The following is a 25,156-nucleotide window of genomic DNA, read 5'->3' as shown; positions in this document are numbered from 1 at the left end:
ACCCACACAGTGATGTAAGAGAACACATGACTCGCACTGAGGGTCAGTTGAGTGTTAGCGCCTGCGTACCAGCAAACATGGAGGACAGCTCCTAGCTTGTACCCTTCACAGTATATTTGTAAATAGTTCTAAAAGTCAATAAAGACTTACAGTTAACCTATGTATGACTACAAAGACTTCTTCAGGCCTATCGAACTGTAACCAACATCCTGCAACATGGTGGTAGCTTGTGGCAAAACCCAAAACCTTGCAGAAAATGCAGAGGCAAACGAAAACGCTGGAAGACTGAGAAGGAAAATTTAAAAATGATGACCTGAAAAGAAGCTCCAGAAGCAGAGGTACAGAGGAAAAATTGCCAGGAAAAGGACCCAAAGAAAGGCTTGGAAGCTGAAGGCAGAAATTTAAAATACCTTACTACAGCAGAAGGCTCCATTGAATCTCCTTTGGAAAGCCAGCCCCAAATCTCAGAGTTCAGGCTCAGCAGTCCAAGCAGGGGTGAGCTAAATCTTTTAAAAATTCAGGTTATAGCAAGTTCTGAGAAATCTTTAATTAATTCAAAGTCAGAAATGTAGTTTGAAAAAACCCATCGCTAAAACCCAATTCCCCAAGTTGGCGCCTGGACATGTGGGGCAGAATCATCCTAGATTTGCACCAAGTGCAGTAGCGGGTGGGGAAAAGGACGTTTTACCCACTGGCTGGAATGGCGGCTTTTCACACCGTATTGTCCCAATCCTGCCTCATTAATTATGCATTCCCAGGAAACATTTCGATGGCGGGCGGGCTCTCATTCACCTGCCATGCCATCACCTCGCGCTTCATCAAGCCGGGTACCATATTTAAAGTGCAGTTTTTAAAAATTCATTCACGAAGTGTGGGCTTCACTGGCTGGGCCAGCATTTATTGCCCATCTCTAGTTGCCCTTGAGAAGGTGGTGTAGGAACACCCACAATGCTGTTAGGGAGGGAGTTTCAGGATTTTGACCCAGCGACAATGAAAGAACAGCGATATATTTCCAAGTCAGGATGGTGAGTGACTTGGAGGGGAACTTCCAGGTGGTGGTATTCCCATGTATCTGAGGCCCTTGTCCTTCTAGATGGTAGTGATCGTGGGTTTGGAAGGTGTTGTCTAAGGAACCTTGCTGAATTCCTGTAGTATATCTTGTAGATGGTACACACTGCTGCTACTGTGCGTCGGTGGTGGAGAGAGTGAATGTTTGTGGATGTGGTGCCAATCAAGCGGGCTGCATTGTCGTGGGTGGTGTCAAGCTTCTTGGGTGTTGTGGGAGTTGCACTGATCCAGGCAAATGGGGAGTATTCTATCACACTCCTGTGCCCTGTAGACAGGCTTTGGGGAGTCAGGAGGTGAGTTACTCGTCGTAGGATGCCTAGCTTATGACCTTCTCTTGTCACAGCATTTATCTAGCTAGTCCAGTTCAGCTTTGGATCAATGCTAACCCCCAGGATGTTGATAGTGGGGGATTCAGTGATGGTAATGCCACTGAATATCAAGGGGCGATGGTTAGATTCTGTCTTGTTGCAGATGGTCATTGCTTGGCACTTGTGGCGCGAATGTTACTTGCCACTTGTCAGCCCAAGCCTGGATATGGTCCAGGTCTTGCTGCATTTGGACATGGACAGCTTCAGTATCTAAGGAGTCGCGAATGGTGCTGAACATTGTGCAATCATCAGCGAACATCCCCACTTCTGACCTTATGGTGGACTGCACACCACTCAGTGCTTCCAGTCCAGGGCTGCTGCGAAGACATGGCCCCGAAAGGCAAGAAGACTACAGCTCCTCCCCGGCCCGTTTAATGATACATCCCCCAAGCACCTTTCAGATGTAGTGGAGGCCCCCCCGTGATGTCCTCTACCCCCACTCTAACTGCAAAACGGGCAACAACATCACTAATCCAGCATGGCAGACAGTGGCAGCAGTGGTCAACACTAGTGTCCTGCAAAAGAGAACAGCCACCCAGTTCCACAACAGGATGATTGGCCCTATCCATTCCACCAGGGTAAGTCACTCTTCTTATCACTCTCAACTCACACACTCACAAACCCATCACACATCACGCCTCAAGGGACAACACCACTAACTCTCACACACGCCCTCAACTCTCCATCAGGCTCATTCTCTGGAGCTCATGTCCTCATCCTGCCCATGGCTCCGCTCACCACACAAACATTCCAAGCAGTGCCATGTATCCTGCTCACTCTCTCCACCTGTTTTCATACAGGATAAACTGGCTCACAACAGCAGGGAGAGGTCACAGACAGGGAGTGGAGTGGCCCACATTAGGCCCCTCACTCCCTTTGAGGAACATGTCATCGCGCTGACAAAAACTTGCAGCATGTCTGGAGCAAATACTAGGACCCAAAAATGTCTTGGACTGGCTCCAACCCAAAGCAGGGAGAGAAGGAGTTTGCTTAAGAGTATAGTGACAGGAGTCAAGACGACAGGAATGGCTTGTAATAGATTAGATTTAGTAACATTGAATAGTGAACCAAGGAAAGCTAAGCAGCAAATCTAAAGTATACTACAGCAAAGCAATAATCTAGCACAACAGCAACTAAATGAGGATTTGATAATGATTCTCTATTTAACAAAACTCATCACTAATCCAATTTTAGATACTGTTAGAAAGGTGGATCAGCTCATCGAAGAAGATTCAAATGCTAACACAGAGGCAGCTCAGAATGTCGTATGCATGATATGTGGGAGTTGGTTGGTGCAGCAAACTCGCCAATTGGATTAGCAATTTCACATGAGTAACAGATTATGAAATTTTCAACCAATGTGAGTGTACGCAAACTGAGAAGGTTGATTAAGGCTCAGAGTAGTTCATCACAAATGTGATAGTCCTGCTCATGACACATTGTTAGGAATTGTGTTGAAATTCCCTTATAGCCTTATAACCATCGGGTATCCCGTTCAGAATAGGAAACATCTGACATGTATTGGATGGGATGCAAATAGTGACAGAGAAGCAAGACAATGCTCCTCTTGTAGCCTATAAAGCCTCTGTAAGTGGGGCAGCTAAGTGAATTCCCACCTCCCTGGTGGGATGCCAGCAAGTGAAAGATACAGTAATTTGTCCCTGTAGATTGCACGATCATGAAGGATCCGTATGTGGATTCTCAGGGTGCATATTGCACCATGCAATGTAAACCCGGAAGACATGGAATTGTTAATTCTGTTTGCCAAGGAAATGGAATGTACCGTGCAACCGCAACTGTAAAATCTTTTACCTGCGGAGACAATTTAACATGCCCACTTATACAAACAACCTTTTGTACCAGTCCTGTTGTGTGGTATCCTATAATCCTCAAATCTAGGAAAGAAAACTTGTGTCAATGTATCAAACCTACTCTCTCATTTAAACATGGAAGATTTTGTTAGTAAATTTGGCTATAATATAGATCTACTGGAACCTGGGGGAGAATTTTCTCCCCGTTGGGAGGGTTGAATGGGAGTGGGCGCAGGCAGGTGCGCAGCCGATCATCGCCCGCGATTGGCTGCGCGCTGCCATTTTATGTGGCCCACCCAGCGTGTCGCGCACCCGGAAGTGCTCAGCGCTCCCTGTGTGGGTGGGGGAGTAGGCTGAGTCGGGGCCTGCGCTCTTTCGTGCATGCGTACGAAAGAGCGCAGAAATCTCCCTGAGGCACAGAGCTGTCTCAAGAAGATTAGTTTGATTATCAAAAATTTTAATAAAGAAAAAATAATAATTTTAAGACATGTCTCCTCATGTAACAGTGTCACATGAGCTGGGACATGTCAATGAACTTTAATAAAAAAAATTATTTGAATTATAAATCCTTCATGAAACCTCATCCTGCCCGTGGATGAGGTTTCATGATAAACGCGATGGCTGTCTGGGCTCTTCGCCTTCCCGCCAACCGTAAGGTTGGACGGGCAGCTCAGTTGATTACTTTAATTAGTTTTTAAATGGCCTTAGTAGGCCTTTGACAATCTGGCGGGCGCGCAGCTGACTCCGCTACTCGTCGGCCGAACTGAAGATCTGAATGACGCGCAGTGATGTCGGGACGCATTCCGTATGTCATTTTACGCGTCGGCGAGTGGGGCCTGCCCTCGCACGCCAACCTGAAGGTTCTGGCCCTGAAGCTCAAGCTAAAATAACAAAATTACTGAATGATCTTTACGTAACCCAGCCTGCATTATAGGAATTAAAACAAAGACAAAGTGAGGTGGGAAAAGATATACAAAATATTATATGGTGGGAACAGTTGTGAAGTTGGGAACTACAGTTGAGATAAATCGTTGGAAAAGGTTTGTATCTCATGTGTTGGTTATGGTCCAGTTGGTTATTGTGATCTATTTGCTATGTTTATGATGGCAGAGAAAAGACAGCGAAAGAAGAAGATACAGTGAAAGTTGATGTGTGAGGTCTTGGCTCAGAAAGAAATAGGAGAAGTGGTTTTAAAGTGACAGATGATCTGATGAGTCAGACATCAGTCATTTGGGGGTTGAGCCCTGTAGCTGGTCCTTCAGCAAGAATGGATTCAACTTAAAAGAAGACAACACTTAAAAGCAAAAAAAGGTACTGCAAAATAAAAAGGCTGTTTGAGTTTCAAAAATTGGCCAAATCCTGCCTCCCACCATTCCACCGGACATTGAAAGCCTGACATACACACATTGAGTGTCTTTTTCAATACACTAATCAAGAGACAGCTAACAAAGCCATCAGACCGCACGATGAGTATGCATCTACAAACTGTAGGGCTATAAATAATACCTACGGATTTGGAGCCACTGCATCTGAATGTGCCTCACATTCCTTGCAAATTTTAAATTGAGGGAACTTTTTGATTAGAGCAAAACCTACTGGATATCATAACCAGGATCTTCCCCATCGAAAACACCTTCTTATGTTAATAGACTATTAATGACATTGTTAAAATATGTAAAAAGACACAGATTTGGGGAGGGGCTTTTGTGGCAATCTTTATCATGGGTGTGATTTTTGGTTGTTTTAAGAAAGGTGTGTTTCAGTAGTAGCAGCAGTAATAGTAAGAGCTGTAATGGAAGTAGAAGATAGCAGTAACAGCCGAAGCAGACAAGAGAAAAAGCAGCTAGTCGCTGACAGCAGTGGCAGCACTGCATAGCATAGAGCTCTCAGTAAATACGTTTAACAAGGGAATTGGATGGACTAAAACAGGACAACTAAGCTAAAGGAATAGCAAGAACTGAAGCAGCAGCTTTTCAGAAGCCGCAACTTAAAAAAAGGAGCGAGGTTTTGACATTTTTAAGTTTATTTATAAGTGCTGATTCAAATTAAAAGGGGAGCAGGTGATTGACTTTTGTAAGTTTATAACTGTTACAATAAACTATTAAAAAGACTTGTGAGCGTTGACCATTTTCTCCATCCAGACGGATTCAGGCCAAACCTAATAATAAACACCTAATAAACCTAATAATGGAGATAAGAGAGGAGGTGTGGATTAATTTACTTACACTCTTACACAGTGCTACCCCAGCGACTGCAGCATGGCTCCTATATTTCAATGGGGGAGACTGCTGATGGCCTTGCAGCATAACCACAAACACCTCTGGACCGTGTGAACTTGGCTTTGGACTGTACCACCTCATGGGCAGCAACACTTTGGGCTGGTTTGCTGACTGAAACAGCTAAGACACTGGCGGTGTAACAATAATGGGAGCAGGAATGCTGTCACCATAAGAATGAACAACAGATTCATGTGCCTCAAAGCCACTGGCATTCCTCTGGGCTGGCACATCAACAATGCTCGTAATTTGTTAGAGGGCAGATTGCTGGACTGCTAACAGAGCCTGTAAACTCCTTTGAGCACTGAGATCTGCAGCCATGATGGCAGCAGTCTGAACCCGCATGACAAGAGGCATGGATTGCATACCTTTGTCTGAGTTTCTGCTGCAGCACCGAGATGTTGGGTGGCATCTGCCTGTCTTGCAATGAAAAACAGACTTTGGACGCCAGGTGCTGCATTATGGGGAGGGGGGGTGCGGGGGTGTGGGGATCTGCTGGTGCTGCCATAGAGTTGGCCACCACTTACTTGGTGGAAATGATGGGCTTCAAGCTCTGCAGAATACCCTGAGCCATGTTAGAGCCAGATGTCTCCATGCTTTTTGACAGAGACAAAAGGCTGTCTGGCAGGACTGCAAAGCACCAAACATCACAGTGTGCAGATTCAGGTCTGTTTTCCTGTGTGTCGCTCCACCATATGAGGTTCCATGTGTGACCCTGCCGTCTAGTCATATGAACTATCTGTTCCTTAGCCCTGGCAGCAGCCCACTGGTGCCCAGTCTTTAAAGGCAGGAAATCAGAAGGGGAAGGCAAGTTTGAGGGTGTAAAGCAAAAGATGCATGGTCACACCATTGGCAGTTTGCACATTCTGCCAGATAGCAAAATGAGGGTGAGCTGGGATTTGAGGAGGGACATGAGTGAGGAATATACCATCATCCTCAATGTTTTCAGTGATGCCAGATGCAACGGGCTCTGTTGTAGTTGGCCCCATGATGTGAAGAATCATCTTAGGGCTCAGGAGATGCCACCCTGTGCATCTTATCCTCTTCCCTCTCTCTTACAGGATGAGATATTGTGTTGTACTGAGTTTGGGTGATAAGTCTGCCACAGTTGAATTGCTGGAAGTAAATAGAATATTGGAAGGTGGGTGTGAGACTGGCATCATTTGAAGGTGTATGAAGATGAGGTGGAGTATCTCAATGTTAGGCATGAGCCCCAGTTGCTAAGAACTGTTGTTGGGTGAGAGATGGGTCGTGATGCAGAGGTTTGTGGTAGAGTTGGATATATCATGTGAAGATACATTGACCACAGACACAAGGTCACCGAACTTCTTTTGGCACTGCTGCCAAGTCCTTTTGTCAGGCTCTGGGCATTGACCTCATTGGCCACTTGCTCCCATTTCCTTCGGAGGGTGATCTGTGAGGGCCTCCTGGTCCCTGCTGCAGAAACATGACCTCTCTGCTCCTGGCAACCTCCACCAATAAGGCCACTAGCAATGTATCTGTGAACCTCTCCTTCCCCGGTGCTCTATTTGTGCAGCTCCTACTTGCCATCTATGTCAGTGTAGGCAGTCAGCAGCAGCTTCCTTCTACTGAATGAAGCTCCCCTTTAAGAAGGACAGGGCTGCCTTTAAGAGGAGAAATGTAGCTGCACCATGTGCTATCAGTGCACACTGGGCCCCCCACTCAGCACTCAGCCAACCAGCAATGTAGACCCTGCTCAACCTAAGGGTACAAACATTTAAATGAGGAGGCGGCACAATGTTTGTGCAATACCTGCCTCAATAGGAACAGACGCTGGCATTTTGCTGGCACAACCCCCACACCTGAAAATGGATGTCAATGATTTTCTTTAGCCCATTCAGTGACTGGCTAATTGACTGTAGACTGTCCACTCCAGATTGTGTTTTTTAGAATTTAAGTTTGGGCACAACTTAACTACTCTTTGATTTAGCTTAGCTTCTTTTTTTCAACTTATCTGTGTCCTGCCTTAGTTCCTCACTTAAGGAAAATACCCTAAGGATTAAGCCTGGTTTGTTTGGCTAATTATGAAGCCATCAGGAAGAAAGAAACAGTGCATTCTTCCCATGGAAACATGCTCTTACCACAAACAATGGTAAAACTTTGCAAAATCAACTGGTGTTTACATTTGAATTATACATGACACATACAACTCCATTTAGTTGAGAGTATACTCATTTTGATGCACTGTTTGGATGTCTTTCTCCTTCAAATTCAAACAACTAAATATGATTCAACTGACTGGCTTTCAGATTAATGGTAACCAAATGGTTATTGTGCTGTTATTAATGATGGAACATCTGGCGAGGTCTAAAATATTTAAAAAAAAAATAAACTTGTCATACAGAATAAAAGATAAAATAAAGTCTGAACTACCTGACATAGGCTTTGAATGAAAATGAGTCGTTTTTTTTCTTTCTTTGCTATGTCCATACTTACAGTGATGTTTCCCAGCTGCAAATCTGGGGTTTCATCGTTGATTGGGTTGATGATGACATAAAACGGCACTGCTATAGATTTATGTACAGCGTCGCTAACAGATACCATGAAGTGGTCAGCTGTGGGCTCCATCTGGTAATGTCTGCACTGGACGTAGTTGATGTAGCCTGTCCTGAGGTGCTGCAGACTGAAGGAAGCTATTAAACGAACAGATTGGATCAAACATCTATGGTTTAAAATTGCACACAAAACAAAAATCATTCAAAATAATTCACATTCATGCCACATTTCTTTAGCTGGGAGCCTGGGAGACTCTCAGTTTCTCACTCTATAGAATAATATTTAGTCCAACAGAGAGTCACAAAGCAAAGATCGGTTGGATCAGCCAATAGAAGGCACAACAACCATTACACTCCATTCACTTGTTTCACTAAGGAGAGTGGAGTGTGAAGATTTAACATACTAAAAGAGGTATAAAGATCTTGACCCTCACCGCTATCTTATGAGGTACAAGATTACAAACAATTATTTTGATATCTTGTGTTAGAATCTACTGTTCTTAAGCATATAGCGCATGGTCCCCAAATATAGTTTTAAAAATACCACTTAAGATTATTTGGTATCATATGTTAATCTTTTTAGGCTAATTAATTTAAATGTGCACCATTCACAGAATACACACTGATCAGCAGTTTACAGAATTCAAGGGACACTGATTGCTTGTTAGAATAATTGGGATAATTTTACCAGATACGTGATGCTAAAACTAGTGGTGCAATAATATTGTTGTGTCATCTTTCACAATATTTGTGTTGCATCTTTACGATAATAAACTATCCCAAAACGCATCAAAGAGATCCTTCATGACTATCAATGGATGTCAATGGTTAAATGAAAACTACTAATAAAATGTTTCTTGAACTGTTGATAATTTCTCATGAGATTTGCACTAAACTAATTTGTATTGCATCTGCTGTTGCATGAACTTTTCCAGTACTTAATTTGATGATTGTGTTAGTGGCAGTTTATGATCATGTTATTGGACTGTAGCTTAATTGAAATTTCACTGAAGGACTAACCATACCATGTTAAGAAAGTAAAATCTGTGGATTTGGATGCTTATTCTTCCCTATCCTTCCAAACTTGAACATCTGTTAGATTCCAAATGAAAGTGTCATGCTCTGGCCTCCTTAAGTAGTTTTTAAAAAAAAAACGATTATTCTACATATAAAACAATTATTTTCTCTATAAGCTTTTCATATAACCCATCATTACACTCGATCTTTGAAATAATCACTGAAACCAAATTGGCTTAAGTGGACAATTGTGGTTGGTTCTTCTTTTAAAACGTACCTAATTTATATTAGTTTGGATTTCAAGCTCCATCAATGATATGATTTGTGGTAGATTACTGCAAAAAGTGCACATCAAACTGATTATAACCTACAGAAATCCAGACCTGAACTTTGGATTTGGAAATGTTAAGAAAACACGGGATCATTTGTTCATGGGATGTGAACATTGCTGGCAAGGCCAGTATTTATTATTACCCATCCCTAACTCCCCTTGAGAATGTGGTGATACCTGCCTTCTTGAACTGTTGCAGTCCATGGGTCTAGGACATTCACAGTGCTGTTACAGAGGGAGCCCCGGGATTTTGACTCAGCGACAGTTAAAGAATGGTGATAATTTGATGAGGAACATTCATGTGATGGTGTTCCCACGCAGCCGCTGCTTTTGTTCTTCTCGGTGGTAGAGGTCATGGGTTTGGATGCCTTGGCAAGTTGCTGCAATGCATCGTGTAGATGGTACACACTTGTGCGCTGGTGGTGGAGGGACTGAATGTTTAAGGAGGTGAATGGGGTGCCAAACAAGTCGATTGCTGATCCAAATTTCTGACTTAGATTTTCCAGGCAAGTTTTAGATGTTTGACAGTGATGGTGTAACCTTCACTACTGACCCATAACATGCAGGAAAAGCAGCTAGACACTTATAAAGAATACTGAATGATTGTTGTGATTATTATTAAATTTACTCTAACAAATTCCTGATCTCAGAATCTACCTAACTGGATGGAAAATCAATCACAAAGTGGTCTATTCACAACACATTATGGCCATATTTTTACTTCTTAGCTTCATGGTTTTCTTTATTTTTTTATGTTCCACAAACAAAATATCACTAGGGCAAAAATGAGCATGTTTTATCAATAGTATTTTAGCTAATAGAAATGATAAAACATTTCTTATTCAACAATGGGGTGTGCTTTATTTCTATGTAGCCCTCAGAAACAAAGTCATGACTCCTGTTTCACTTACCAGGTCCTGCAGTTGCTTATTAACTAACTATAGGGAAGCAAGATGACATTTTTTGTCTAGGAGGTTGGCCAACAAGCATGCTCCTGAGCTAATTAATGATGATACATCAAAAAACATATAAACTCAATTTTGGCTACAGTGAGGACCTAGAGGGAATTCTCAAAAGAAACTATGGCACTTCAGAAAGATAGAGAAGAATATTACTGCAAAGTAGAAGCATATTAGACATAATTGTCACAGATTTTTATGTATTGTGCTCACAGTGATAAGTGCACATTACTGGACAGGTCAGTTCTTTTCCTGTATATTCATGGGATGGGCAATGAAATGTAATAAGTCTACACTTAAAAATAACATGCAGTTGGAACAATGTCACATTCAGTCGTGACTGGTAATGGACAATTAAACAACTCACTGGAAGGGGAGGCCCCGCAAATATCCCCATCCTCAATGTTGGGGGAGCCATATCAGTGCAAAAGATAAATCGGAAGCATTTGCAACCACCTTCAGCCAGAAGTACCGAGTGGATGATCCATCTCAGCCTCCTCCTGATGTCCCCAGCATCACAGATGCCAGTCTTCAGCCAATTCGATCTCCACGTGATATCAAGAAACGGCTGAAGGCACTGAATACTGCAAAGGCTATAGGGCCTGACAACATTCTAGCAATAGTACTGAAGACTTATACTCCAGAACTTGCTGCACCCCTAGCCAAGCTGTTCCAGTACAGCTACAACACTGGCATCTACCCAGCAATGTGAAAAATTTCCCAGGTATGTCCTGTACACAAAAAGCAGGACAAATCCAAGCTGGCCAATTACCGCCCCATCAGTCCACTCTCGATCATCAGTAAAGTGATGGAAGGGGTCATCAACAGTGCTATCAAGCGGTACTTGCTTAACAATAACCTGCTCACTGACGCCCAGTTTGGGTTCCGCCAGGTTCTCCCAGCTCCTGACTTCATAACAGCCTTGGTTCAAAAGAGCTGAACTCCCGACGTGAGGTGAGAGTGACTGCCCTTGACATCAAGGCAGCATTTGACAGAGTGTGGCATCAAGGAGTCCTAGCAAAACTGCAGTCAATGGGAATCAGGGGAGAAACTCTCTGCTGATTGGAGTCATACCTAGCTCAGCGGAAAATGGTTGGGTTGTTGGAGGTCAATCATCTCAGCTCCAGGACATCCTCGGCCCAACCATCTTCAGCTGCTTCATCAAAGACCTTCCTGCCATCATAAGGTTAGAAGTGGGGATGTTCGCTGATGATTGCAGAATGTGAGCCATATCAGTGCAAAAGATAAATCGGAAGCATTTGCAACCACCTTCAGCCAGAAGTGCCGAGTAGATGATCCATCTCAGCCTCCTCCTGATGTCTCCAGCATCACAGATGCCAGTCTTCAGCCAATTCGATCTCCACGTGATATCAAGAAACGGCTGAAGGCACTGAATACTGCAAAGGCTATAGGGCCTGACAACATTCTGGCAATAGTACTGACTCACGACTTCTCAGATACTGAAGCAGCCTATGTCCAAAGACCTGGACAACATCCAGGCTTGGGCTGACAAATGACAAGTAACATTCGCACAATGCAAGTGCCAGGTAATGACCATCTCCAACAAGACAGAATCTAACCATCACCCCTTGACATTCAATGGCATTACCATCGCTGAAGCCCCCACCATCAACATTCCGGGAATTACCGTTGACCAGAAACTGAACTGGATTAGCCATATAAATACTGTGGCTACAAGAGCAGGTCAGAGGCTGGGAATCCTATGGTGAGTAACTCATCTCCTGATTCCCCAAAGCCTGTCCACCATCCACTAGGCGCAAGTCATGAGTGTAATGGAATACTCCCCACTTGCCTGGATAAGTACAGCTCCAACAGCCTCAAGAAGCTTGACACCACCCAGGACAAAGCTTGATTGGCACCTGTCTACAAACATTCATTCCCTCCACCACCGATGCACAGTAGCAGCAGTGTGTTCCATTTACAAGGTGCACTGCAGAAACTCACCAAGGCTCCTTAGGCAGCACCTTTCAAACCCACAATCGCTACCATCCAAAAGGATGTGGGCAGCAGACACTTGGGAACACTACCACCTGGAACTTCCCCTCCAAGCCACTTAACATCCTGACTTGGAAATACATCACCATTCCTTCACTGTCGCTGGGTCAAAATCCTAGAACTCCCACCCTAACAGCACTGTGGGTGTACCTACAGCACAAGGACTGCAGCGGTTCAAGAAGGCAGCTCACCACCACCTTCTCAAGGGCAATTAGGGATGGGCAATAAATGCTGGCCTAGCCAGCGATGCCCACATCCCATGAATGAATTTTAAAAAAACATGCTGCATATGGGTCCTGATTATAAGGTTTGCAATTTCTTGAACTATCAGATTGAAAAACGTGATTTAATATGTAGGCTAGACCACAGTGTTTGTAGTTCACCGTCTGTATTATCTTGATGGCTTCTCAAGTCATTATACTGTACTTCTCACACCCTTTGTTGGTTGTTGAGTTTTAAGCCACTATTGATACTCTCAGTAATATACTTCTGGCCATCCTGTATCTCACTGCGGTTATTGTCCTGCCTGATAGTTTCAAAAAGGTAATCTTATTCCTCCTGATGCCTTTGAAAAGTACAATGAGCCTATTGTATTTGCATACTGAGATCAGCCAATGCTTGTGCATTCTGATCTCCCAGCTAATATGATGTTACTCTGAATTTCCACAGCCCATGGGACAGACATCCAGAGTATTCCACAAGTTGTTTGTCTGCCCTTTTATGGTAATAGTCCTGCCCCTGAAATTTGGCGTAATGGTTAGTACTGCTGCATACTGATTGACAGAAGTTGTGCCCGCTGGCAGGGCAATGTAGTTTCCAGGCTCTTAACATATTACCAGGTTTTGATATCAATCTAAAAGTAGCAGCCCCATGTGTGACTGAATTTAACTAATATATTGCCTCTTAGTTACACATTTTCTATTATTTCAACTAACTATGCCCATGATATATCTAAAAAAATATTCATATCCTGAACTTGAAGTCATGCAGAAAAAAATATTAGATAAAACTGGAGGTCAGGGCAATTATGTAACTGAGTTGGGAAACATTTAAGGGAAGAGAGGCCATTTTCTTCATTAAATAGACCACAGGAGTTTTATTTGCCTGCATTATTGCAGCAAATTAATACTTAACATGATAGCTAATCATCAAGCTGTGCATGGTTTATGCTTCGGATTGTGAAAAGAAATAAAAATAATTTCAATATTAATGTTAAATATTTAATTTTGACAATTTATGTCAGTTATCAAAAGTCCATTGCATTTTTGCAGTTACAGTGGTTATTAGACACCAATTATTCAAAGATTGTTTTTTTTTGTATGTGTTCAAGTGTAAAAGTTTAAGTCCTGTAGAAATTATTTGGTGATTAAACTGACATTTTTTACCTATATTTATTCCAGCATTGCTCTTCTCATAACCTGGTGATGGGAGTGTGTTCTCTAGGTATCCATACTGGGGCAAACTCTCCAGCACAAAGATTAGTTCCTCTGAGATGGTGTCTTCATCTGTGGCAGACAGAAATTCTAAAACCAAACTGGCTTGTGATGCTTCATCCACTGTAAATGTATCTCCTACAAATAAGAGGTAATGCTGTGTTATGTGACTAAAGTAGCTTTACTGTGACAATATAATAGCAAGACTTACAAGAGCATCAAGGAATATTATGGACTGTTTATCGACCAGAATTTTACTGCGGGCTTCGGGACCCCAATATTGAGATGGAAAGTCGGTTCCCGAGCCACATCTGCCAGCAGGAAGACAAACTCAGCGATTTTACTGTGGATGGCCGCCTGCGGGCCCACTGTCCAGCTAAGGATGGCTACTGATGCTGCTGGCCCAATCAGAGGCTGGCAGTTCTGAAGACTCAGCAGCACCACTGGGAGAAATGGTCACTACTGAGTTATGTAGGAGACCTCAAGTCTTGGACAAGCCAGTAAATGAAAATTTCAGGGAGCCAAGGATTGTAGGGGAAAACTATTCGGGGAGATTGCTGGGGCTGTGGAACTGTCCTTCCATCACCATCACCCTCCCCATCCACACACCCCACCCCCCCCCCCACCCCAGGCCAGCACCCTCCCGGCCCCAATCCCTTCTTTAGGCCATGGAGCCTACAGCTCCGATGGCACCCAGATGGCTGCAGGGAGGCCATCTCCATGAAGTTATTGGCAAAATGTAGGCAGCTCTGTAAGATTATCCTTAATAGGACCTTTAAGTATGAAAGTCAGCTGCTGACTTCCTTGGAGCGGGAAGCCAATCCACCTCGCAGCCCACTGCTGGGAAAATGCCCCAGTACCGGGGCTGAATCAAGGAGCCGTCCTGATACAGCTCCTTGCTATTTTAATGGCTCCTCTGCCTCCCAGCTCACCAGCCGGAGGTTGGTAAAATCCTGCCCCTATAGTGCAGTTCGCGTTGGTGCAAAGTGTTTTTGACTATTGCACCAGAGAAGCTGTTTTGAACCCAGCTACATTCAGTTCCGACTGGTGGTGTGAAACCATCTGAGGGATTATTGCATTATTGCACACTGACTGCAGTATAAACACAACTGGAGCAAGGCAAACTTTAGGGGTGGGAAAATCAGATCCATGGCATCACTGTCGATCCTCACTGGGAAAGGCACTCTCATGGGCATCCTCTGTGAACCTGCAAACCTCTGAGCTGACACAGGCATAATATTAACGTACGAACTAGGTGCAGGAGTAGGCTACTCGGCCCTACAAGCCAGCTCTGCCATTCAATAAGGTCACGGTTGATCTGATTGTGACCTCCTGCCTACCCCCGATAACCTTTCACCCCCTTATTAATCAATAATCTATCTAACTCAGCCTTTAAAATATTCAAAGACCCTGCTTCCACTGTGTTTTGAGGAAGGAAGCTCCAAAGACTCATGACCCCCTGAGAGAAAAAATTTCTCCGCATCTCTGTCTTAAATAAGCGACTCCTTATTTTTAAACCCAGACCCCTAGTTCTAGATTCTTCCACAAGAGGAAACATTCTCTGTACATCCACTCTGTCAAGACCCCTCTGGACATTAAACAGTCCATTGGCTGATTTGATACTCTACTTACAAATCTGGACCACACAAATACATTCAATCCTATCACTTACCAAAGAAGATTCAAGAAGGACACAGAAGTAGTTTTATTTAAAGGGCCAAGCAATCAACTTGCTGGTAAGGTAATTTAGAAAATTTCTGCCATTGCAAAGATTCAGGAACTACTCTGAAGGGTTTTTAGAGATACTGTGGTGAGTTCCTGGATTTATCAAGGAGTCTTGCTTCATCCTCACAAGGAGCACAGAGGATTTGGTGACCTGCCCGCACAATGATTGAAAGAGGTGTGGTCTGCAATTGCAGCGTCTCTGGGTCTGCAACATGTCAGTGAGATGGAGTGGAGGCTGCTGAGAGGGAAGGTCTGTGTGATACCCTTTGTCAAGTTGGAGCTGGACTTCCCCATGCTCCTTGGCAGTGCCAGGAAGCTGTCTGATAGACCAGCCAATACACCCAGCATCTCACTGTGCATCATTATCAGTACTCTCCCGTATACCACCCCAGCGAAGTCCTCATCTGAGTCCCCTATAGCAGAACTCAACTTCACCCTCTGTTGAGCTGGCACACGAACCATCATTTACCCCCTGGCCTGGCAGCATTCAAAGAGGATTCACAGGAAATTATCAAACAAAATTTAACAGAGTCACATAAGGAATATGAAGACAGCTAACCAAGTACTTGGCCAAAGGGGGACATTTTAAGGAGAGTCTTAAAGGAGGAGAGGGGTAAAAAAAGTTTAGAGAGGGAATTCCAGATCTTAGGCCCACGGCAGCTGAAAGTGTGACCACTAATATTTAGGTCACATATTGATGGCTGCTAGCATTCATGAAGCTTTCCCTCTGCATTTTTTAGGAAAGAAGGGGTATTAAAAAAAAGGAAAAATACTTTTAAAAACTCAGATGCTCCAAGAGTAGAAGCAAATATTTGTAATTTGGTTTCAAATCTATTTTTTTCATTTGATTACATTTAACAACAATGACATTTTGAGATATTTAGCTAATATTCCTGATTCTGTCTAATAAAGTTTCATTAAATCCATACAACATTGTAGTCTTATGAACACTTATAAAGCACCAATTCTATAAGTTTGCATTTATACCCATCTATCTAAATCAAAAACTGCATGTGGGAGATTGCCCACAGCTCCCATATGGGGTCTAGCATCTGTGTTTGGTGGATGCAATATTTGCAGAATCTTAACTTTGAATGCAGTGGACTTGAACCTACCCGTGTATATTAATATTTCCTCTGACTACACAGTCTAGCAGATGGATTGTAGTGTCACCAGTGACCTTGATCAGTTTTCTGCATGAATAGAATTTCAAAGTCCCTGTTCATATTAGGCCTTACATCCTCTCTGATGATGTGGCAATCATCGTATATAGATTTCAAAAGATTTCACTTTCTCAATGGTCACTTATCTGATTTGGACATTAAGACAATGTTCTATTATTGTTAAACCCACATTTTTATAATAATTTGCTGATTCAGACCATTACATTAGAGTTATCTTCGATGATGCATTCTAGACATTAGAATAAAGGCAATTTACATTTGGGCATATTTGCTTGGAATGAGGTAAATTTCTGTATTGATCAAGGTCAGTGCTGAGAGGTGAACATTTACCAACTATTTGGGCCGAGCACCAGGATTAAGTACTTGCTTGTCACAAATAGCTTTGTTTCGAATCATGGTAAAACTTCCTCTTTCTTGCCCAAACAGTGCAAATTAATCCCAAGCATCAAATAGTGCTTCTTACAACTATCACATCATCCAACACTGTAGATTGTCTGAACAAGATTGTCATTTCACTGGATTTGCAGTGAATGTGGTTTATTGGGAAAATGAAATTATCCTGGTGGGATGTGAAAAGTTACAAGATTAACTACGCTGGATAGCTAGCTTAATCTGAAAAAATACAATGGTAACGTTTGACCACCAGGTCAGAAGAAGATGGATGAAGAGATAAAAATGGGTATATGTAAACAGCAAAGTTATTACAATGAATGCCTTCAATGGTGCAAATGGAAATCAGGAATATCCAATGTTTTTGAATCCGAGTTAGTAAATATAATTTGTGGTTGCTTTATAGCACAATATATCAGAGGAGTCATGAGAGGTAATGCATAGCTTAACTTGGTAAAGGCAAATGTCCAGGTAATAGATAAGGAATAGAAGTCATGCCACCTTTGGAGGATAGCAAGCAGAGAACAATCCAGCTCAACATAAAGTGAAAAGAAAGCAAAAAAGATAAAAGCAAAATATTGCGGATGCTGGAAATTTGAAACAAAAACAAAAATAGCTGGAAAAACTCAGCAGGTCTGACAGCATCTGCGGAGAGGAATACAGTTAACATTTCAAGTCCGTATGACTCTTCATCAGAACTAAGGAAATATAAAAATGAGGTGAAATATAAGCTGGTTGAGGGGGGTGGGACAGGTACAGCTGGATAGAGGGTTGATAGGTGGAGGCAAAGAAGAGATTGCCAAAGATGTCATAGACAAAAGGACAAAGGGATGTTGACGGTGGTGATATTAGCTAATGTATGTGCTAATGGTGACATTAAGGGTAGAAAGCAGGACGAGCAAGTGACAGATAGCCCTAGTGGGGGTGGGGTGGGGGGAAGGGATCGAAATAGGCTAAAAGTTGGAGATAAAACAATGGATGGAAATAAATTTAAAAATAATAGAAATAGGTGGGAAAAGAAAAATATATATATAAAAAAATATATTAAAAAAATGAATTATTGGAAAAGGGGGGATTGGAAAGGGGGCAAGGATGGAGGAGAGCGTTCATGATCTGAAGTTGTTGAACACAATGTTAAGTCCGGAAGCCTTAAAGATGTTCAAAGACTCTGCCTCAACCACCTTTTGAAGAAGAGAATTTCAAAGTCTCACAACCCTCTGAGATAAAAGAATGTTTCCTCATCTCTGTCTTAAATGTGTGACCCCTTATTATTAAGCAGTGGCCCTTAGTTCTAGATCCTCCCACAAGAGGAAACATCCTTTCCACATGCACCCTGTCAAGTCCCCTCAGGATCATATATGTTTCAATCAAGTCGCCTCTTACTCTTCTAGACTCCAGCGGATACAAGCCTAGCCTGTCCAGCCTTGCCTCATAAAAACCTGCCCATTCCAGGTATTAATCTAGTAAACCTTCTCTGAACTGCTTCCAATGCATTTACATCTTTCCTTAAATAAGGAGGCCAATACCGTACACAGTAATTCATGTGCAGTCTCACCAATGCCCTGTATAACTGAAGCATAACTCCCTACTCTTCTATTCAATTCCCCTTGCAATAAATGATAACATTCTATTAGCTTTCCTAATTACTTGCTGTACCTGCATACTTACAGTGTATACAAATATACAAGATTATGAACTAACCAATTTCAATTGTCGGAGGTTGATTGTTGACTGGCATTACAGTGATGTTAAGGTCATAGAAAGGGAGAGAGCCATGGAGTGGCACTGGTGGCGGAAGAGGTCCATCGTAACAGCAGCTATCCACCGTACCTGCTTCTGCATCAGAGACAATTACTGTTACAGTGTCCATGCAAGAACTATATCCTATTTCACCACCTGGAATGAAAAAAAAAATGCATTAACAAGTCTTTATTGGGTTGATATTCTCAACCAGTACTAAGATCACAAGCACAATCAGATTTTGTGTGGTTTGTAAACCCCTTTTATTAACATATGCTCCCTGCAAAGACTGGGCCAGCGCAGGAAGGCTGCAGGGTCAGATTATTTGATGCAGCAGTTAAAAAGCTGCTGCTGTGCCTTAAGGGGAAGCTCACATTTTGGTGATTGGACTGTTGCTGCATGAACTCCATTCACTAGATTGCAAACATTGGACAGGGAAAATGAAATAACTCAGGGAAGAGAAATGTCTTGACAGAAAGAGTCATGTTGAGCGCTGTGTTGGAAAAGAAGTGTTGTCTTCCTTGGGGCAGAGATGTACCCTCTTCAAAACTCTGCTGTCAGTCTGGGAAGAAGTGGCAGAGCAAGTGAATGCAGCTTCCATGTTGAGGAAGTTTGCCGTATTTGCTAAGTGTTTTCCTGCAACCACTTCTTGTCCTGTAGTTCCTTGAAGCAAAGAGGAAATCCCAGAGAAATGCCCATTTTAACAGAATTAAGTTCTTAAAAATATTTTAAAAATTTCTGGAAATGCTAAGATGTGAAAAACCATACAATTAAAAACTGGATACAAATGCAAAAAAGAGAGCCAAATACTAAGTATTAACCCAAATAGGATACAAAACTGGAATACAAAAGAATCAAAAATGCATTTTTTTCTAAATCATTCTGCATACATTGAAGGCAGATACACTGTAAGATCAGGAGGATTACTTTGCTAAGTACATTTACCTGATGCCTAAAGCAATGCTTCTGCATTTCACCAATTCCTTTGTTTTTATATTTGGTTTGGCTAATTGAGGTTCTTTAAGAAGAACCTCACTGGACAACAACACTGTAACCCAAGTGGAAAATTACAGGCTGGACTATTTAGAGCAGGTCAGAGGCTTCCTTGCAAGATTTTCTGACCAATTGACATCTGCTGCATGCCTGCATTTTGAATGCATGTCAGAAATTTACCTTCATACTCTTTCAGGCATTTGTTTGTAAACAATATATAAAAATTAAAAGGAAAACCTATAAGAGAATGCCACACACTATGAAACAATTAAATCTGTGAAGCAAATGGAATATTATTTTGTGCATCCATTTTCTGCTTAAAGTCAATACTACCTCCTTCTTATTTCCCTACCAGTGTGCCAATAGGAGATTAACCCTTGGATGATATCCAGTTGTGAAAATTTATCGACGGTAACACCATTTCTTTGTATCACTCCGTATGATGGTGAACGAGCGATCATATATGTCAGCTTCATGTCATTGCTATCAGTATCTGTAGCATAAAGGTACTCTGAGGTAATGGTGACCTTTTCTCCCTCAGGACATTGCAGACCAGATTTTAAAAATGGCCGTAGCTCTGGAGGTTCATCATTGATTGGTATAATCTTAAAGAAAAGATCAGAGAGTTAAAGCATGTCAAGCATGAAGACAGATTTTCCAGTCCCCCAATGCCTCAGGGACCAGGCAGTAAAAGTGAGACAGAAGTTGCTAGCTCTGTTTATAGTACTCCTTATAGTTCAAGAGGAGGAGGAAACTTCTGTCTTTACCTCTGCTGACTGTGACCTTTTTCTCCCCCCGATGCAAAAGCAGACCTTCCCCACCTAAGTACTGATCCTTGGCTTTGCCCCCTCCTGTAGTTGTCTCCCTCTTAACCACTGCCAAGCCCTGATCGCCAGCCTTCTCCCTTCCCAGTTATGAGTGATTATATCCTCAAAGGTCCCCAGTTGGCTGGTTGCAGCCAGCCCCCAGAAACAAAGAAAAAAATATTACAAAGTCCTTTTGTTTAATTCAGTAGGAACATTGTGTCCCTGGCCTTGCCAGATTTTCCCCATGATGGAGCTTTCCCCCGCACCTTCCTCATATCTCCAAAAATAATGGGGCCTGAGAACCTGCGCACAATGTATGGTTTGAAACACAAAGATTGATCTTGGACAGTGAGTGAGACATATGGCATTTGTAGTAACTGTAGCTTTAAGGAATGTAATGACTGTAGCTTTAAGACTTATTGTACTGTGTAGTATCACATGACAGTGTAAACGAATCAGCCTGAAGCACAGGGAACCTTAGGGGTGGAGTTTTGTCTAGTTGTGGGTCTTGATGGAAGCATGTAACTGTTGCTGAAGCCCGGTAAATAAAGTTCACTTTTTTTAATGAGAAACCTATCTGGAAAATCAAGTCCAGAACAGCACTGATCTTAGGCAATGGTTGGTGGAAAAAAAGACATTGGTAAAACAAATCAACTATTTGGAAATAGCAGGTTTTCAAAGTTAACTACTTGTATGTACACCTGGCTTCTTCTCATTCCCTTGTGTATTACATATATGCATGCACATATTCGGTTGTACTCTGAGCTGTGAAGGTGACTGACCATGGTATCCATGTGTCAACCTGACCAGTACACATTGTCTCTACTAAGCCAGTCTGAGGGATTGTGCTTACTCCAGTAGGTAAATATAGAGGAGGTCTAGTGCATGCGATCGGTCTGGAGATGCCTTCAAAGCTTTTTCAATACTGGTTAAAATATTTCATGCCGAAGTGTAAAAGACTTCTGCCTGATAAGTGCAAAGCAGCATTGGCTTCAAAGTCATAAGGATATCGAAGGCATGAAATACTAGGGCCTCGTACTGCCAGTAAAGTGTGACCAAGTGGAACCTCCACCTGCTCAAGCACAAGGTCATGAACCCAATCTTTAAATGGTGATAGATTGGGAAATGTTGATGTACAAAGGGACATGGGTGCCCTTGTACACCAATCACTGAAAGCAAGCATGCAGGTGCAGCAAGCAGTTAAGAAGGCATATGATATGTTGGCCTTCATTGCGAAAGGACCTGAGTTCAGGAGCAAGGACATCTTACTGCAGCTGTACAGGGCCTTGGTGAGACCACACCTGGTGTAGTGTGTGCAGTTTTGGTCTCCTTACCTAACAAGGGATATACTTGCCATAGAGGGAATGCAGCGAAGGTTCACCAGATTGATTCCTGGGTTGTCGTATGAGGAGAGATTAGGCCGACTAGGCCTGTATTCAGTGAAGTTTAGAAGAATGACAGGGGATCTCATTGAAACATATAAAATTCTGACAGGGCTGGACAGACGGGATGCAGGGATGATATTTCCTCTATCTGAGGGGTCCAGAACGAGGGGTCACAGTCTCAGCATATGGGGTAGGCCATTTAGGACTGAGATGAGGAGAAACTTCTTCACTCAGAGGGTGGTGAACATGTGGAATTCTCTACCACAGGAGGCTGTGGAGGGCAAGTCACTGAATAAATTTAAGAAAGAAATAGATAGATTTCTGGACTCTAAAGGCATCAAGGGGTATGGGGAAAGCGGGAGTATGGTGTTGATAGAGGATCAGTCATGATCATAATGAATGGTGGAGCAGCCTCGAGGGGTCGAATGACCTACTCCTCCTATTTTCTATGTTTCAAATGGTGGGGACAGAGTCAATGCATGGATGGGTTGAGCAGCTGGCACCTGTAAGGGTGCTTCACTGATCCCCAATCCTATGCACCCCTCTAAGGCAAAGCAGCCCACAGCAATTCCATTACAGGTCCTTCCAAGGCCTTTCCTAGGCCAAGGAATCACAATTTAGAAAATCCCCAGCTCCCAAAGGAACCATTTATAGGCACAACAACAGTAATCCATTCTCTCTGGGACTTTTTCTGGGGCCTCAGCAAAGTTTGTCTCAGCTCTCAGTTGGTGAGAGGTTTCCTACCAGTTAATAAAGGCTTACTTGCGGAAGGTTAGCTCGTAAATTCCCCAGATATGCCCACTTGACGTGTTGGAAGGTGGAGGATTCTTTGCCCCACACCACCCCCACCTCCCCCCGCTCCACCCCCGGCAATTGGAAAATGTATAAAACCAGCCAAAATTCTGGCTACTGTCAGGCTTTCTGCTCTTAGCCTAGATCATAATTTTGGATTTGCATAGTGTAATCACCATCTACCCTCACAGTTTAAGTGTGTAAGCCAAACAAGTGAGTTTCAATGGAAGATTCTGCAAGGAGGTGCTCCTAGAATCAGAGACTGCTTCTCGCCCACGTTTGAGGGAAAGAAACAGCCTCTGATTGGAGGAGCATAAAACACTGATGTTGGTGAGTGTGTTGAGGTCTGCAGGACCGAGAAAGCGAAGATATGGCAAGGCTGGAGCCCGGGAAGCCAAAAGCATTGGGCCCCTAAAGGTCGAGGGTTTGGCAGCCCAGAAGGGTGAAGTCGCATTGGGCCCGGGGAGTGGGGGTGGGGCCAAAATTGCATTGAACATAAGAACATAAGAACTAGGAGCAGGAGTAGGCAATTCGAGCCTGCTCCGTCATCCAATGCGATCATGACTGATCTCATTTCGGCCTCAACTCCAATTTCCCTCCCTCTCCCCATAACCTTTCAACCTGTTACTAATTAAAAACATGCCTATCACCTCCTTAAATTTATTTAGCATCCCGGCATCCACTGCACTCTGAGGTAGTGAATTCCACAGATTCACGACCCTTTGAGAAAAGTAATTCCTCCTCATCTCTGATTTAAATCCACCATCCCTTAGCCTAAAACTATGGCCTCTCGTTCTAGTGTGGCCCACAAGGGGAAACATCTGCCCACATCTACTTTGTCTATCCCCTTTAGCATCTTATATACCTCAATTAGATCTCCTCTCATCCTTCTAAACTCTAGCGAGTATAGGCCTAAACGGCTCAATCTCTCCTCATAAGACAAGCCCCACATCTCTGGAATCAATCTAGTGAACCTCCTCTGAACCGCCTCCAATGCAACTACATCCTTCCTCAACTAAGGGGACCAAAACTGTGCACAGTACTCCAGGTGCGATCTCACCAATACCTTGTACAGTTGCAACAACACTTCTCTATTTTTATACTCTATTGCTTTAGAAATAAATGCCAAAATTCCATTTGCCTTCCTTATTACCTGCTGTACCTGCATACTAGCTTTTAGCGATTCATGAATGAGGACACCCAAATCCCTCTGCACTGAAGCATCCTAAAGTTTCTCTCCATTTAAATAATAAGTCACCGTTTTATTCTTCCAACCAAAACGGATAACCTCACACTTATCCACGTTAAACTCCATCTGCCAAATTTTGGCCCATTCACCTAACCTGTCCGTATCCATTGTAAATTTCTTATTTCTTCATTGCAACTTACTTTCCCACCTATTTTAGTGTCATCTGCAAATTTAGCTATAGTACCTTCTATCCCTGAATCCAAGTCATTAATATAGATTGTAAATAGTTGGGGCCCAAGGACCGAACCCTGTGGCAACCCACTAGTTACAGCTTGCTATCCAGAAAAAGACCCTTTTATCCCGACTCTCTGCTTTATGTTGGTTAGCCAATCCTCTATCCAACCTAATATATTGCCCCTAACTCCGTGTGATCTTACCTTGTGTATTGATCTTTTGTGCGGCATCTTATCAAAGGCCTTCTGGAAGTCCAGATATACTACATCTACAGGATCCCCATTATCCACTTTGCTCGTCACATCTTCAAAGAACTCTAGCAAATTAGTCAAACACGATTTACTCTTCATAAAACCACGCTGATTCTGATGGATTGCATTTTGACTTTCCAAATGCCCCATTACTACTTCCTTAATAATGGATTCCAACAATTTCCCAATGACAGATGTTAAACTAACTGGTCTATAGTTTCCTACTTTCTGCCTCCTCCCCTTCTGAATAAGGGCAATATATTAGCATCTTTCCAATCTACTGGAACCTTTCCAGAATCCAGGGAATTTTGGAATATTATAGCCAATGCATCCGTTATCTCCGCTGCCACTTCCTTTAAGACTCTGGGATGTAGGTCCTGGGGGCTTTTCACCCTTTAATCCCAATAGTTTGCTCAGTACTTTTTAACCAATGATGGTGATTGTTCTAGGTTCCTCCTTCTCTATACCTTCTGCACTACCTGTCACTATTAGGGTGGTACTAGTGTCCTCCACCGTGAAAATTGAGGCAAAATACTGATTATGCGTCCCTGACATTTGTGCGTTCCCCACTATTAACTCCCCAGTCTCATCCTCCAAGGGACTAACATGCACTTTAGCTATTCTTTTTCCTTTTACATACTTGTAGAAGCTTTTCCTATCAGTTTTTACCTA

General features: G+C 42.8%; 1 protein-coding gene across 1 annotated transcript in view; it reads right to left on the bottom strand.

The window, feature by feature from the left end:
- The window catches only part of frem1b (Fras1 related extracellular matrix 1b), a 262,434-nt gene that overhangs the window by 94,906 nt on the left and 142,372 nt on the right, over positions 1-25,156 (bottom strand). The window contains exons 16-19 of the mRNA XM_078561195.1: positions 20,180-20,432; positions 18,796-18,990; positions 13,748-13,933; positions 7,981-8,177 (exon numbers count right to left, since the gene is read on the bottom strand). Coding sequence (XP_078417321.1) covers positions 7,981-8,177; positions 13,748-13,933; positions 18,796-18,990; positions 20,180-20,432 — 831 coding nt within the window. The remainder of the gene's footprint in view (positions 1-7,980; positions 8,178-13,747; positions 13,934-18,795; positions 18,991-20,179; positions 20,433-25,156) is intronic.

The sequence above is a fragment of the Cetorhinus maximus genome, chromosome 17 (genome assembly GCF_964194155.1).
Source record: "Cetorhinus maximus chromosome 17, sCetMax3.hap1.1, whole genome shotgun sequence".
NCBI lineage: Eukaryota > Metazoa > Chordata > Chondrichthyes > Lamniformes > Cetorhinidae > Cetorhinus > Cetorhinus maximus.
The sequence above is the reverse complement of the archived record's forward strand: the minus strand, read 5'-3'. Positions and strand labels throughout refer to the sequence as shown.